Source organism: Ahaetulla prasina, chromosome 7, assembly GCF_028640845.1.
Source record: "Ahaetulla prasina isolate Xishuangbanna chromosome 7, ASM2864084v1, whole genome shotgun sequence".
Taxonomy (NCBI): Eukaryota; Metazoa; Chordata; class Lepidosauria; order Squamata; family Colubridae; genus Ahaetulla; species Ahaetulla prasina.
This window is the reverse complement of record NC_080545.1, coordinates 63,533,451-63,550,223: the sequence shown is the minus strand read 5'-3', so window position 1 is coordinate 63,550,223 and position 16,773 is coordinate 63,533,451. Positions and strand designations below refer to the sequence as shown.

The window sequence follows — 16,773 nt, the reverse complement described above, 5'->3', positions numbered from 1 at the left end:
TGAAGAAAGATGCAAATTTACAAGAATGGCAAAAAGGGATTAATAAATTTGTATGGAAGGGTAAAAACCGAGGATAAAGTTAAAAATAATGCAAGGCGTTAGGGAAAGAGGGGTTTAAAATGCCTAATTTGAAATTGTACTATGATGCAGTTGTTTTAACTTTAATTTCTGATTGGATTAATTTAACAGAGGAAAGGATTTTGAATATAGAAGGTTATGGTTTGTTATATGGATGGCACGCATATGTAATATATGACAAGAAAATTGATAAGACATTTAAGAATAATATGGTCAGAAGTGCGTTGTTGAGGATTTGGAAAAAATATCAATATAAGTTAGATGGAAAGATACCAATATGGACCATCCCCAGACATATGATAGAGAATATAAATATATTACAAAAAATGGAAGTTATCACTTACAAAGAGCTTTTGACTATGGAAAAAGGGGAATTACAGTTGAAATCTAGGGAGAAATTGAGGATGAAGGAAGAAATTATACATGGTTCCAGTATGGACAATTGCAATCTAGATGGAAAATAGATCAGAAAATTGGTATAAGGCAAAGTGATGATAATCTGGTAAAACAAATAAAAGATCAAGGTCAACAGCATATAAAGAGATTATATAATGTATTGGTTGAAATTGATTCAGAAATGGAGTTGGTTAAAGATTGTATGGTAAAATGGGCACAAAATTTTCAACAACCTATAATGTTAGAAACATGAGAAAAAATTTGGGTGAGGAATGTTAAATTCACACAAGCACAAAATTTAAGAGAAAATTTTTATAAAATGTTTTATAGATGGCATTTAGATCCTAAAAAACTGTCATGTATGTATCCAAATGTGAAAGCAAAATGTTGGAGATGTGATTGTGAGGATGCTACCTATTATCATATATGGTGGACTTGCAAAAAAGTTAAAGCCTTTTGGATTAAAATATGGTGGATTATGCAGAACATTTTGAAAAAGAAGATCAAGTTTGTTCCACAGTTCTTTTTATTAGGAATAATCTCAGATTGCACTGTTATAGAGACAAAACTGATTCTGAATTTAATAACTGCTGCAAGATTATTGATTGCACAATATTGGAAGAAAGAAGACTTACCCACAATTGGAGAATGGATTAGTAAAGTATCAAATTTAGCAGAAATGGCAAAATTTCCTCCCTACTTGAAAGACTGTACACAAGAAAAATATATATTGGAATGGAGGAAGTGGATTGATTATATTCAAAATAAGTATCAGATTAAAAAATATCAATTAGTTTTTGAGTGAAGTTAGGAATTATTATGTATTAGTTTAAGAAAGAAGGGAATTGATAGTGTGATGGTGTGAAATGGAATATGTTTTATGTTATATTTTAGATTATGTTTGTTAGTTACAATACCCTGTATTCTGTTCTGGGAAGTCTCGGGGAAGGAGGTGGGAAGGGAAGACTATAAATTGATTGGTTGCCATTGTACAGGAATAATGGTAGAATTAAACAAGTTGAATGGTGTAATGTCGGGACTGCTCGGCAAACACTCCTGAAGGAAAGGGTAAGGAAAGAGGAGTAAAGAAGGAAGAAAGTAGGTAGGTAGGTGGGTAGGGAGGAAAGAAGGAAGGGAGAAGAAAGGATAGGAGGAGGAGAAGAAGGAGATAGAGGGTTAGAAAGGATGGTAGTGAGAAGTGGGAAAGAGGAGGGGAAGTAGGAAAGCGAGGAGAAGGTGGTGGGGGAAGTTTAAGAAGGATGAGAAGGGAAGAAAGGATTAAAGGGGGGAGTGGCAGTCGAGCAGCCCTGACTGAGTATAATTTGAGTATAGGACTGATTGTTGGATAAGTGATTGTATTGTACACTGGTCAAATTGTGGGAATTATTATGGAAAAATAAAAAAATTTTGCAAAAAAAAAAAAAAAATTAGTTCTGAATGTGGCCGCGCGGGTGATAGAGGGAGCGACTCGTTGCTCCCATATAACACCTCTCCTGCGCAGGCTGCACTGGCTTCTGGTGGTCTTTCAGGTGCAATTCAAGGTGTTAGTTACTACCTTTAAAGTGCTCCATGGCATAGGACCAGGTTACTTACAGGACCGCCTGCTGCTACCGGCGATCTCCCATTGACCAGTGCGCTCCCATAGGGAGGTTCTCCTTGGGGTGCCGTCGGCCAGTCAATGTCGGCTGGCGACACCCAGGGGGAGGGCCTTCTCTGTGGGGGCACCAACCCTCTGGAACACGCTACCACCAGGTATCCGTCAACTCCCTGATCTTCGGACCTTTCGACGCGAGCTGAAAACATTTCTGTTTCACCGTGCAGGACTGGCCTAGTGGGGTTTTAATAAGGGGTTTTATTGGTTTTAAGTTCTTCAATCAACTCTAAATTTTCCTTTGTATTAATTGATTTTACTTTGACTGTAAACCGCCCTGAGTCCTTTGGGAGAAGGGCGGTATAGAAATTGAAACAACAACAACAACAACAACAACAACAACAACAACAACAACAACAACAACAACAATAATAATAATAATAATAATAATAATAATAATAATAATAATAATAATAAAGACTGTGCAGACAGGCAGGTATAAAAGAAATGGAAGCCCCATGTGGATTTCCTTTCCTAGGAAGAAATGTGGGTGCAAACACTTATTGGCTTTGAAAAGCTTATTTCTTATCTTTTATCATGCATATGTTTTTAGATGCATAATGCCTGGGTTTTGCAGCTCCTATACTACATAAGGTGACTCAGTGGCTAAGACACTGTGCTTGTCGATCGAAAGGTTGGCACTTCAGCGGTTCAAATCCCTACTGCCACATAACGGGGTGAGCTCCCGTTACTTGTCCCAGCTTCTGCCAAACTAGCAGTCTGAAAGCACGTAAAAAATGCAAGTAGAAAAATAGGGACCACCTTTGGTGGGAAGGTAACAGCGTTCCGTGCGCCTTTGGCATTTAGTCATGCTGGCCACATGACCACGGAGATGTCTTCGGATAGCACTGGCTCTTCGGCTTTGTAATGGAGATGAGCACCACCCCCTAGAGTCGGGAATGACTAGCACATATGTGCAAGGGGAACCTTTACCTTTACCTTTATACTGCATTAGGCTGATGCTTTTTGCCAACGGAAGTTGTCCTTAAAATGTAGAATTATGTAGGGGTGGGGGATGGAAGGAAAAGAGAGAAATAAATGTAATGTTTACTATACTAGAAGAGAGACCCAAGGATCTAGTCCTCCTATTAAAGCTGGTTGGGTGACTTTGGGCCAGACTGTCTCTCTCTCAACCCTAGACAAGAAAATTAAAAACCCTCTATCTACCAACCTGATCTATACAGTGTCAGGAAATTGTTATTTGCCTAACTAGTTGGCCAGGCAATATATAAACTAACTATGTATGTTTGTAGGAAGGCATGATATTGCTTTAAGGCTGTGCTACATCATGCAAGCATCCTGATTGGTTGAGCTCTGTAGCCAATGTATAAAAGGACTACTAAATTATGGCTTGTGGGGAATCTACAAAGATGCTACAGCATTGTAACCTAATGACATGCTGCAACTGTATATTTGAGCTTTATGATTGTTGCTTGATCATGGCTGATTCCTCAAGATACTGACTGTTGTGTATTGAACTGAACCGAACTGAAAGACCTTGTTTGTTGTGCAAGTCTACGTTGGTAAGAAGACTTTGTAACATCCCTGACTGACTGGCTTTATATGTGTATGACCTGGATTGTTTTTGGACTATGACTTTGCCTTTTCCCTAAAAGTAAAGGAATATCAAACCCCAGTTTGTCTGCAAGTGACTGTTATTGTATACAACCAGTCTCAGTCGTTTTCATGCGTAGGGTACTCTGCTCAACAGTCCACAACCTTGGTTGTGAACCCAGATTACCCTTAACATACAGCATGGTAGATTATGGTCTATAACTTTCAGGGAAGAAGCCTTTGATTCAGGCTGATGACAGATGTATGTATGTGTTTAAATAAAGAAATGGGCCAGGAAAATATTCACAGAAATGAAAATATTTTTTCCCCAAAAATATTGTTTCAAAGTCCTGGGAACAATAAAATCAGAAAAGGAAGATAGAATGGGCAAAATATTTTTCATGCCCTTATATAACTGCAACTTGTTTTCAACCATAATTAAATAGTGTGGTTTCAGGGCAAAATGCCTCCTCCAAACTCAAGAACTCTGCACTCACCAAGCTTTTGAAGAAAGATTGCTTCTCATTAGCCCAGAAAAGAAAGACAGATTTTTTGTCCAAAGTCAGCACTGACAGTGCATCTGATTTTCTCATGTGATATGGCAGCTCATAATTCCAAACTGGCAGTCCTGATTTACCATCTACAACCAGAATCTAAAAACAGAGAAACCCAGCATTAGCAAGATAAAACTTCAGGGGAGAAGGCGGGGAAGTGGAAGAGAAGTGAAAAAAGGGATTAAACACCCTTTCCACATCTGTTGTGTTCCCTTTCATTACCATTCTTAAAAGATGCACATTAAATGCCAAGATGCCTTTAATGTCTAACTTGGCCCTTAACTCTCAGAAATGAATGATCATATGACAAGCGTAGTCAACCTCTTGTGGTCACTGTTTAGAAGAAAGGACATAGATGTATCAACAGCAGACACATTTAAATGCCATGAACTACATAGTCTACATCAGTGGTAGTCAACCTGGTCCCTACTGCCTACTAGTGGGCATTCCAGCTTTCATGGTGGGCGGTAAGGGTTTTGTTCGATATGAAGCATTCTTTTTTTATTATTTAATTAACTTTTTTTAAAAAATTCATAGCATTACTTAAAAACATTTTCATTAGGTTTTCATAAAATTCCCCGTGACAATGTAAATTTCTGAAAATATACTATTTGTGTCACCCTTGCATAAGTTTAGTTCACGTTACATAAGTGAAACTAAATGGCACTATAGTGCAACTGCAAACAAAAGAGCCTCGTCCAGAATAGCTCACGCATCTCCCCCCACACCACCCAGCTGTAACAGACAAGCAGAGCTGGTAGCTGGCGCCCCCCCACAAACCCAATCCACGATGCGCGAGAGGCATGCACAGACGACAATACACGGTGCATTACTGTGGAACCGGTGGGCGGTTAGAAAATTTTACTACTAACAGAGATACAAAAGTGGGCGGTAGGTATAAAAAGGTTGACTACCCCTGGTCTACATTATGTTGTCACTAACCACTTGTAGGAATTAAAATCCCAAATACCAGGGAGAGAGGACCATCTGGCTTACCTTGAATTAGAATTCAAGTAATACTGCTCGTCACAATGGATTGACTGTAAATTGCATATTGGGCAGCTATACAATTCTTTCGCGATTTGGTGCTCTTCAAATGCAGAATTTCCAACCAGCATTGGGTTGAGGAAAAGTGCAAATAAACATTTATTTTGGAACTACCTGCCTGAATAGTTAAGATTGCAGAGGATTGTACTGTAAGAAAGCAGTGACTGCACCTTTCTAGAGACGTTTCCATGCTGGGCCTGAAGCATGAAATCCAAAGTTTGATCTTCATTGAAGTACCCCGGGCAAGGCTGGCTGCAAAAATGAAGAAAACAGTCAGACTGAAAAGTGGATAAAGGAAACATCTTATGTCCATGCCTGGAGAGAAGTAACTTTTCCTTCATTGGAGAATATCTGCATTCCTACAAGCCTAGACTTCATCAGAAGGTTTCAGAGTGTTTATCCACTGAATCTGCTCTCCTAACCAGGAAATCAGTTGTTGTTAAAACAAAAGTAAAGTGACAATTTTGGGCCCTAGTAAGATCTTGAATTTCCTAGCAGCAATTTTTCTCACTTGAGTAGAATCTGATTCAGTTAAGTTTCTACTTCACTTGAAGCTTTGTGTCCTTTATGGCTGCTATGCCCCTGTTCAGAGTAGTGCACTTACGTAACACAAAAACAGGTAGCCTTCAAAGCCCCATGACTCTTTCATGCATCTTTTTAACATGGCTAAGATTACACACACACACACACACACACACACATGTACACTGCACATTTGGACTTGAACAACTTCAAAACTTTTTTTAATGCTACTTCTTTTAATACCAAGCTTCTTGATTCAACTGCAAAGTCATAAATACTTTCATAGTCAGAGGTAGCTTGTTTAAAACATGTGTGATATTATTTCTCATCTAGTTAGGGCTGCTGCCATATCTAGTAAGCTTTTGGCAAAAAACTAAAGATGTACCTGTTCATCTAACACAAAGGGAATAACTCAAACGAGTCAAACAACTAAAAAGGGGAAATATATTCATTGCTCACTTGAAGGCAACAAAGGCCAACCAGATTCCTGAAAGGAGAAACTCCCATTAATAAGGGTTACTAGCAAGAATGTGGCAGGTAAGTGAATAACTGCCTAGCCAAAGTAGAATGAGTTCCCTGCTTCCATAATGATAAATGTTGATGTTGACATCAATAATTACTTTCCTCTACAATTTAACTTATTTTCATGTCTTACAACTTACTTTTTTTTTTAATTTTGTCACAACAGCATACACAAACAAATGTCATAGATAAAACAGTATATCTTGAAGAATATATATATATATAATTAAAATTATGCATCAACTATATTAATTGGATATAATGAAGGGAACAATAGGACAGGAACGGTAGGCACATTTGTGCTCTTGTGCACACCCCTTATAGTCCTCTCAGGAATGGGGTGAGGTCAATAGTAGACAACTTTTGGTTGAAGATTTTGGGATTTTGAGTAGAGACTATGGAGTCAGGTAATGAGTTCCAAGCATTAACAACTCTGTTACTAATCCTAGGATTTCAAGTCCGTCGGTATAAGGTATTTTGTTGTTTTCGGAGGAGTGAAGAACTCTTCTAGCAAAATATTTCTGGACTCGTTCTATTGTGTTTATGTCAGAGATGTGGTATGGGTTCCAGACGGATGATTCAAGAATATTCAACATTACAGACATGCTATATTAATGGAATAATTAAAAAAACACCAGCTATCAAAGGTTCAGATAAATATATATCTTTCAGTTGCTTAGAGCTGTTCTCCAGTGGCTCTTCAGAAACAGATCAACCTGACCCAACTTGATGATACACTAGAAGTGCTAAATGCCAACTCCCCAAAATCCCATCCAGCTTTACCAGATTTAAGGAAAGCTAATTTAATAGAAAAACATTCCACAGGAGAGGAAGCTCCTATAGATTAACGCTAACAAGAGTTGTTCCTTATTAACCTGCTACTACATATGAGCTCAACAGGAGAATCAGAAAAGGTCCCACTCCCCACCCCTCAAACCCAGTAACCTGTCAATATTCGGCTGCTCTAGAGTCCAACGCTGTTCCAAATCTTGACCTCGCAGTAAAGTCAAACCATGTTCAGTGGTGATCAAAAGGTCACTGCAATTGCTGTCAGACGATTTCACTGCCTGTAGAAACACAACGCCACCACTGCAAGATACAGAGAGCAAACAAAAAGGTAATGAGTAAATTACAGTAATGTCAATCATTTTCCCAATATACTCAATTCTTACTGCTTTTCTGGTCATGGACACGTTTTATGGCAGCAGTGCTGTACAGAGCAGGTTCCCCATTTTTTCTTCTAATGTGTTTTTTTTCCCAATTTCCAGTCTATCCTATAAGCCTAGAACATTCTGATGGTCTCTGCTTCAAGTATTAACCAGGTCTGTACCATCTGTTTTATTTTTCTTTTATTATTGTAAAAGCAATAAAAATTTATCTTTAAAAAAATAAGTCTGACTCAATGTAACTTTTCTAGATTAACCAAGGCTGGGTAAATGCTACCATTCAGCTGGTTGTTATTGTGATTTATCCTTGGAATCTTCTAATTTTAACCACACAACAATTGTGCCGGGTAATTGAGGTTCGGAGAGAGCACCTGAGCCAAGACAAAGATACAAGTACTTATAGCTTTTTTAATAGAAAAAAAAAGAATTAATCTCTTTATAAGATAGGGTTACCAAATGAGGGTAGATGCTGAGACAAACTCTCAATCAAACCATGGCTTGGATTGCTAGTTAAATTCACATGAAGGAGTAGGTTCTGTAAATAGTCTGGGGCACCATCTAAACAACTTGCATATTGAGCCTTGGTGGCACAGTGGTTAGAGTGCAGTACAGCAGGCTACTTCTGCTGACTGCTGGCTGCCGACAGTTTAAATCTCACCGGCTCAAGGTTGATTCAGCCTTTCATCCTTCCGAGGTCAGTAAAATGAGGACCCAGATGGTTGGGGGAAATATGCTGACTCTGTAAACCACTTAGAGAGGGCTATAAAGCACTGTGAAGCAGTATTTAAGTCTAAGTGTTATTGCTATTGCTATTGCTATTGCTGGGAGTTTGGGAGACACTTCAGACTTTTACTTTTTAAGCCCACCAGAAATATTGCAGCATAATTTGAACAGAATACTAAAAACTAATTCCAGCATAAAATGTTTGTGATTCCGTTACTAAGGAATAATTAGAGTATATCGGTAGTCCTTGACTTAAGACCACAATTGGGAGCAAAATTTCTGTTGTTAAGCAAGGCAGTTGGAAATTTTTTACCACCTTTTTTTTTTGCTACAGTGCTTAAGTGTATTATTGCAGTTATTAAATGAATCATACGGTTGTTAAGCAAATCCAGCTTCCCGCATTGACTCTGCTTGTTGGAATCCAACTGAGAAGGTCTCAAATGGCAATCACACAACCCTGAGGTGCTGCAGTCTTCGTAAATACATGCAGGTTGACAAGTGCCTAAATTCTGATTACTTTTTATTTATATGATACTGAGTGGTTTACAAGGACAAAATCCCAATACAAAAACAATACAAAAAGCAACACACACACACACACACACACACACAGTGACAATAATCGATCTATTTGATAGGCTCCATGTCATTTTGGGGTTCTCAGGCCCATTGGCACAACCATATCTTCAGAGCCTTGTGAAAGAGTGTCAAAATGGGGGACCAATCTTATCTCTATAGGGATAACGTTCCACAGGGAGGGAGCCACTATGGAGAAGGCCCTTCTTCTTGATGCCTTAAGAGAGGAAACCGGAAGTACGATGTGCCCATGGGGATGCTGTGACAGTCATAAGTGCAAAGATGATCATAAGTCAATACTGCTGTTAAATGAATGGTTGTAAGCTAAGGACCACCTGTATGCAAAGTTTTTAGATAATCGGGTTTTTTTTCCAGAAAACACTTAAAAGCAGGAAAAATCCAAAATGATTTAATTTCATTAAATTAAATTAAACTAACTAAAAGAAACAAATAGGATTACAGCCTATGGTCTTTAATAATATTCCCTTCTGCCAAATTAGATATTAGAATTCAACAATCACTTTTGGGCAGTTTCCAAGGGCTGCATTCAAAGCTTTCAGAGGCTGCCTGTGCCTGAGGCCCCAAGTCTGCGGCTCTAGAGAAAAACAAAGCAGCAGCATGTCAAATGTTCAATGCTGCAGGACAGTGAACCTCCCCGCTATTACGTACCACATTGCAAAATTCTGTGTAGTAGCATAATAAACACAGTGGACTCTGACAGACTCTAATTTGGGCCAAAGCAGACCATTATTTATATCAGAGATAGGGAACCATGACCCTTTTATGACTTGTGGACTTCAAATCCCAGAATTCCTGAGCCAGTGTGGCTGGCTCAAGAATTCTGGGAATTGAAGTCCATAAGTCATAAAAGGGCCATAGTTGCCTACCCCTGATTTATGTTCATTCAGCCAGCAGATAAATCGGTGTCCACGTTAAGATGCCAATAGAGTCCTAGGTTTCACAGCTCTACATACTTATCCAGGACCTAGAATAACATTGTGTATACTTATCTCCATGTACAACCACTCTGTTGATGTTACAGATGGGTCTGTGCCCAGGCTCATAAATATTTTAAGTAATTTAATCTGAAACAACGATTCTTATCCCAACTTTTTAACTATGAAAAGGTTAAGCTATGCTTGGAGGCCGTACGGGTCTGGATGGGGAGAAACAGGCTCAAGCTCAATCCCTCCAAGACAGAGTGGCTGTGGATGCCGGCACCCCAATACAGTCAGCTGCAAGTGCGGCTGACTGTTGGGGGCGAGTCATTGGCCCCAATGGAAAGGATGCGCAACTTGGGCGTTCTCCTGGATGGACGGCTGTCCTTTGAAGACCATTTGACGGCCGTCTCCAGGAGAGCTTTTTACCAGGTTCGCCTGGTTCGCCAATTGCGCCCCTTCCTGGACCGGGATGCCCTATGCACGGTCACTCATGCTCTCGTGACATCTCGCCTGGATTACTGCAATGCTCTCTACATGGGGCTTCCCTTGAGGAGCACCTGGAGGCTCCAGTTAGTCCAGAATGCAGCTGCATGGGTGATAGAGGGAGCCCCTCTTGGCTCCCATGTGATACCACTCCTGCGCAGACTGCACTGGCTGCCTGTGGCCTTCCGGGTGCGCTTCAAGGTTTTGGTAACTATCTTCAAAGTGCGCCATGGCTTAGGACCAGGCTACTTACGGGACCGTCTGCTGCCACCGATTGCCTCCCACCAACCTGTGCGCTCTCACAGGGAGGGACTCCTTAGGGTGCCGTCTGCCAGGCAGTGCCGACTGGCGACACCCAGGGGAAGGGCCTTCTCTGTGGGGGCTCCCACCCTCTGGAATGAACTTCCCCCAGGACTTCGTCAACTTCCTGACCTTCGAACCTTCCACCGCGAGCTTAAAACACATCTATTTATCTGTGCAGGACTGGACTAGAATTTTAATTTTTAAATTTAATTTTAATGGGGTTTTATCATTTTAATTGTAATTTTAAATTTTGGCCTATTTAAATAAGTTTTTTAATTAGTGTTTTATCTTGTATTATATTTGTATTTTTATCGGGCTGTAAACCGCCCTGAGTCCTTCGGGAGATAGGGCGGTATAAAAATTTGATTAAATAAATAAATAAATAAATATAATTTTTAACCACTAAATATTAATCTCCGTTTAGGGCTAATTTTAGCTACTTTATGATTCAGGTTTTTATGTTCTTAGTCATTTTTTGTTGTTGTTTTTTTAAAAAATTGGTCTGTTTTATATAGTTTTACATAGTTCACTTTTGAACTATGCCCCACTCGGTCATTGTTTCAAAGATATTTCCTTATCTAAAACAGTGAAACAGAATGATCAAGGATGGATAGATAAAAATGCAGTGGGAACAGGAGCAACTTCTAACTTCCTGCCAGCTTCTCCATTGAGTTTTCTTTTGGGAATTTGGCAGGGGCATTGGAAATCTCCCTCCTTTCCTTGCTTTCTCCCCCCCTCCCCCTGCTATTCCTTCCCAATGGGCAGGTAAGTTGCTGTTGCTGGGTGGGGGAGGAGGGAGCAAGAGATTGCAAGATTGGCTGGGAAACAGTCACAGAGCATTGAAAATGGAGATCACATGACCACAGCAGCATCCCAGCAGTGCAGCAAAAGCCACAACCACCCCAATTTCATTCCCTCATTCTCTCTGGAGTCATGGGCCAAAAATTGTCATTCATTCTTTCATCCAATTAAAGGTCATGACAATAAGATTTTTTTGTAATACATAGATATTTCTAGTGCATGACGCATTGCTTTTGCCCAATTGCAGTTTTAATTTAATTTAATTGTACAGTATATGTATATTGGACTTGGATCACAACAACAAAAAATATTGGACAGTCAACTTCAATGGTCTATGCAATGAAAGGAAAAACACTCCTTTGAGCAATGGCAATTATTAAAAAAAAAAAAACCTATATCATCACACTCATTTCTTGAATCTTTAGCCAGCTGAAGATTTGTGCATTTCACACTGAATTAAAACTGGGTGATTCACAAATTTCATGGTAGAGAAAAGATAGTGTCCCACCTGTAAATATCAATGAACTCTAACAAATCGATTGATCTGTGTTTCTCCCACTCTGGTTCTTCGTGCTGCAGCACTGGAGGAAAATTATCATGATTTCTGGCCTGCGCAAAGATATCTCTTAAAGCAACTGCATAGACCCGACCTAGGTAGAAAGGAAATGCAAAGTCTAAAATTCTGTTGTGTTTGATAAAGCAGGTGTGAAATCAGTCAGCAGCTGGAAAGTTAAAGACATTCAATAGAGACATCCCATCATTATGAGGGCCTTTATATGTATACAGATAAAAATTCTAGCTATTCTAGTTAAGTCAGGGATGTTCTGTGGCAGGTGCTTGTATGTTTGAACTCTAAAATCCCAGAGCACTTTATCGTCTTCATTTTCCATTACTTTGTCTACTTTGCTTTCCACTAGTTCTTGCTTGCAAACAAATGGGATTTCTTGCAAATCTTCCAATGCGACATTATTGCTGCTCTGTCATGACATTATTTGCCGTCAGTCTGTGTGATTGTCTGGCAGCAGCTAAACAGGCAGCCATTCTTTCTTCAGCTTCTTTGCAGAGATGGGATTTGCTGTCTGGTAACATCTTCACAATTCTTCCTTTGTATGCATTGTTCTTAAAGCTTAGTTTGTGCAGTCAGAATTAGTCCCTCTGTGTCTCTCTTCAACTTTCCTGCTCTTAGCAATTGCCAGGTTTTCTCATCATCTAAATTTTTTTTCATACCCATCCATGATCCTTGGTAAGTAGTCTGTCAACATGACTTTCCTATCTAGGGCTTTTAGTTCTGCTTGGGTACAGTCCATACTTCTAGCTATGTATTTAATGACTCCAATTACCCAGGTGTTCATTGCCATGATTGTATTTCTGAGTTTGGACTTTAAGATTTTTTATACAGGTAGTCCTTGATGTACGATAACTGAGCCCAGAATTTATGTTGCTACATGAGAAATTTGTTAAGTGAGCTTTGCCCCATTTTATGACATTTCTTGCCACATTTGCTAAGTGAATCACTGAAGTTGTTAAATTAGTGACACAGCTGTTAAGTAAATCTGGCTTCCCCATATGACTTTGCTTGTCGGAAAGTTGCAAAAGATAATCACATGACCACTGGGCACCGTAACCGTCAGAAATATGAAACAGTTGTCAGGCATCCAAATGTAAATCACTTGACCATGGGGTTGCTGCAATGGTCGTAAGTGTGAAAAATGGTCATAAGTCACTTTTTTCAGCACCTTTAAAACTTTGAACGGTCATTAAACAAACTGTTGTAAGTCGAGGACTACCTGTATTCCCTTCATATATTCACTTCTAATTTCTTGACTTTAATGTGATTGAGGTTGTCAACTTGAAAGATATCCAGGTATTTGTAGTGATCTTCTTCGGACTCTTGATGCTATTTCCATAGGACATCTAGATTCCTTCAGTTTATACTATTTTCCCCTGTTGATGATAAGGGTGGTACATTTGTCCAGTCCAAACTCCATTGCAATATCTGAGCTATATATTCAGAGAGTATTGAGCAGTGATTCTATTTTAGATGGTGTTTCTCCATACAGCTTCAGATTCCCCCTGTAAAGGAAGTGGGATAGCCTGGCAGATGCTTTTGATGTTTGATAGCCATGACCTGACTTGTTCAGTTTTGTTGACAGAGGAATCAGTGCAATGACAAACAGTAGTGGTGACAGTGAGACTCCTTGAGAAATTCCAATTTTGCTGTTAATCTCTCCCAGTCTAACACCATTGACCAGCAACTATGTCTTCCACTATGCTATTGATCTTTGCACAAAGCTTCTGATATTTCTATTGACTTTTTCTAAGCACTTGATTATCCAACCATGTGGCAAGGAGTTGAATGCCTTCTTTTGCATTCAAGTTGACGTTCCTTCTCTTGCAGTTTTCCAAAATCATCTTGTCAATTAGGAGCTGGTTTTTTTGTTTCCTCTGCCCTTTGGGCCATTTCCTTTCTGCTCAAGTATCATTATATTTTTCTCTTTTTTTAATATGAAAGAAATAGTACCTTTCTAAGCAATATAGTACCAGTTATATGTATATGTGAAATAAAAGGAGTTGATAGCATTTAAAAAGATACTGAATAGGGTTGGGCTTTACAGAAAAGTCATGCACATAGTGATTTTATTTTTTACCCACCATGCCAACTAGATATTCTTTAGGAATGTAAATTGCTATGCTTGATATGATTTTGGCATTTATAAATTAAAGAACTAAGTATCCTTGAGGCGAAGCCCATGAAATGCTTGTCATCAGGACCAAAGTAATGCTACCAGGGTTTATAGGTCAAACGCCTTTTATGTAATTTCAGTATGCTTTAGAAATAAGAATAACAAAGCAACTGGACATTTTACCAAAGCCAAACAGGATGTAGACTGCTCCATGGCAGGTGATATAAATTTGTGGATCAATCAGTTTTCCACGTCTATTGATACTGTACTTCACAGGTCCTCCCACTGGGCTTCCAGTTTTACCCGATATCAGGATAAAGCTCAATTCTGGCTACATAAGAAAAAAAAAAGATAGAGGGAATGTGAAGATGGAAGTCCAATCACACTCTATCCAATGCACATCCAAGAAAGACTGAATGAAAAACATTTTTAAAATTATTTTTTAGCTGCATCCTGTTAAATCTTATCAGGTTTCTTATTTAGCCAATCTATCCGATGATCAGATGCTGTGGGGCAAGTTGAGTTAACAGTTTTTGAATTAGCAAAAATTTATAATATTTTTTTGCTTCAGAAAAAAAGGCTAGCACATTGTGGAAGACTATTCATGAAACAATTATTCTAGCCTTGTCTAATCTGTTACTCTCTAAATATCTTGGACACCCTTTTGGGATAAACTATAAGAAAATAATGCATTCAGATCTTCCTCCTTCCTTACCCGGGCTTGGGAAACGCAGCCTACCTGTGTTTTTCCAAGGGTCAAGACCATCAAATCACTGATCCGATCTCCATCCACATCAGGTATAATAACAGCTGGAGCAGCCAAGATTCCATTAGAAAAGTGGGAGGAATCAAAGGTCCAAACTGACTTCCCTAAAGGATGATATACAATATAATTTGTATCAGCCAAGAAGCATCTTACCAACTGGCTAGGGTTTACAGGTAGGGTGTGCTCGATTGGCAAGAGTGTAGGGGGAGGTGGCAACTGAACAAACTTCAGCCAAGTTGGTCACATCTATTGAATATTCAATTTAGCACTTTCCAGTTATGTTAGGATCACAACTCCAATAATTTAATTTCTAAAGGTCGCTGGAAATACAATAATTAAATCAGTCCATGGTTCCCATCATGCACTGCACTGCCCCAGGGCTGCCCCAGCATACCTACAGGAGTGTCACAGTTATTACTTAATAAACAGAACTCTTATTGCTGATGGCCACAGTTTGGGAACCATGAGGGCCACCATGAACTCAAAACATTTGGAGTTATCTCGGGTTTTTTTCCCCACATTTGGTGACAATCCAGCAGTTCTGGATTTATAGGTAGTCCTTGACTTACGACCACAATTGAGCTCAGAATTTTGGTCATAAGCCATTGCAGTTTAAGGTCAAGTCACATGTGATCAGACTTGAATTCATGACTATTTTCTAATATTTGTTAGTTGAATCACCGCAGTGATTAAGCAAGCCACATGGTCATAAATCCAAATCCAGCTTATCCAATAGGTGCTTTTTGCTATAAAATTTTTTTAAATCACAAAATACAATCACATGACCACAGGATGCTGCAACCTGTCATAAATGCAAGCCAATTACCAAGCGTCTAAAATGTAGTCACAATACTGCAGACTCCTCACATCCTGGACACAAACTATTTCATCTCCTTCCCTCAGGACGATGCTATAAAATATTGAATGCCAGGACAACTAGACAGAGGAACAGTTTTTTCCCCTCATGCCATCATTCTGCTGAACATCTAATTCTCACATTTCTGCTTAATGTGTATGTATATCAACCCACAGAGTGTGGCTGCTGTATTTATTTATTATTTATTCCTATTATTGTTGCTATTGTTATTATCAGCATCATCTCTTTTATTCATTAAACATGAAACTCAGTCAACTGAACATTTAAAAATAACAAATATCATAACAAATATCATACAGGAGGCTGTCTCCCGAACCGAAAAAATTCCCAGGGTTAATGCTTTCCAAGAGTTCTCTTTTCGGACTGATGGAATATACGGCAGTAACTTGTGGATTCTTGGACATAAGGAACTACTAGGAAATATTGTGACTGACTTTTCAAAAGGAGTAATGAAGGAAAGACAGAGACTAATGCATCAAAAAAAAATGCAAGAGACAAAAGTATTATCCTTGAAAGAAGTTTTTTTTGAAATATTAACAGATAAAAATATTAGTGTCCCTGAAAGACAATATGTGAGGAAGATCTGGAAGAAATGGGTTGATTATATGTTTCATATCTATCATAAAAGACTAGATATTTGGATTTATACTGGATTTTGACGAGGAAGGACTAAAGTTGAATAGATATTGTAATTTCCTGTATTGAAATTTTATAATGTGTTGTACTGAATTTTAAATAGAATATTCTCGAAAGATCTTATGTAAGAAAGACTTGAGGGGAAAATTATATGGTTATAGAAGCTATAAGGGAGATATTCTCTGAATTGGATTGGATTTTTATGCTTTAGCTGGTTTTAAATACTTTAGGATTAATTTGTTCTATTGACTTATATATTTTATTACTGTTTATTGTTAATTTTTTTGAAGGATTTTGGTTATGTAAGGAGGAAGTCAGAGCTAGAGAGGGAAAATTGGTATAATAGTTTTGGGGGAGGAAATTTTTAGCATATGTTTGTTTTATTTTTAACTATACCTTGTGCTTGTTCCGGGAAGTCAGGGGGGGAGGGGGGAGGGGGTTTATGAAGGGAGGGGGGTTGGGGGGAAAGGGGGGGAAAAATTTTATAAAACTT

General features: G+C 38.8%; 1 protein-coding gene across 8 annotated transcripts in view; it reads right to left on the bottom strand.

Moving 5' to 3' along the window:
* The window catches only part of FAM234B (family with sequence similarity 234 member B), a 66,365-nt gene that overhangs the window by 7,537 nt on the left and 42,055 nt on the right, over nucleotides 1–16,773 (bottom strand). For 7 of the 8 annotated variants that reach the window (XM_058190268.1, XM_058190267.1, XM_058190269.1 and 4 more), the window contains 6 exons: nucleotides 14,741–14,871; nucleotides 14,185–14,332; nucleotides 11,826–11,967; nucleotides 7,270–7,413; nucleotides 5,451–5,532; nucleotides 4,177–4,332 (listed from right to left, as the gene is read on the bottom strand). In XM_058190268.1, the coding sequence (XP_058046251.1) occupies nucleotides 4,177–4,332; nucleotides 5,451–5,532; nucleotides 7,270–7,413; nucleotides 11,826–11,967; nucleotides 14,185–14,332; nucleotides 14,741–14,871 (803 nt within the window). Of the gene's footprint in view, nucleotides 1–3,064; nucleotides 3,110–4,176; nucleotides 4,333–5,450; nucleotides 5,533–7,269; nucleotides 7,414–11,825; nucleotides 11,968–14,184; nucleotides 14,333–14,740; nucleotides 14,872–16,773 lie in introns of all 8 variants that reach the window. The other variant, XM_058190271.1, reaches the window with a different exon arrangement.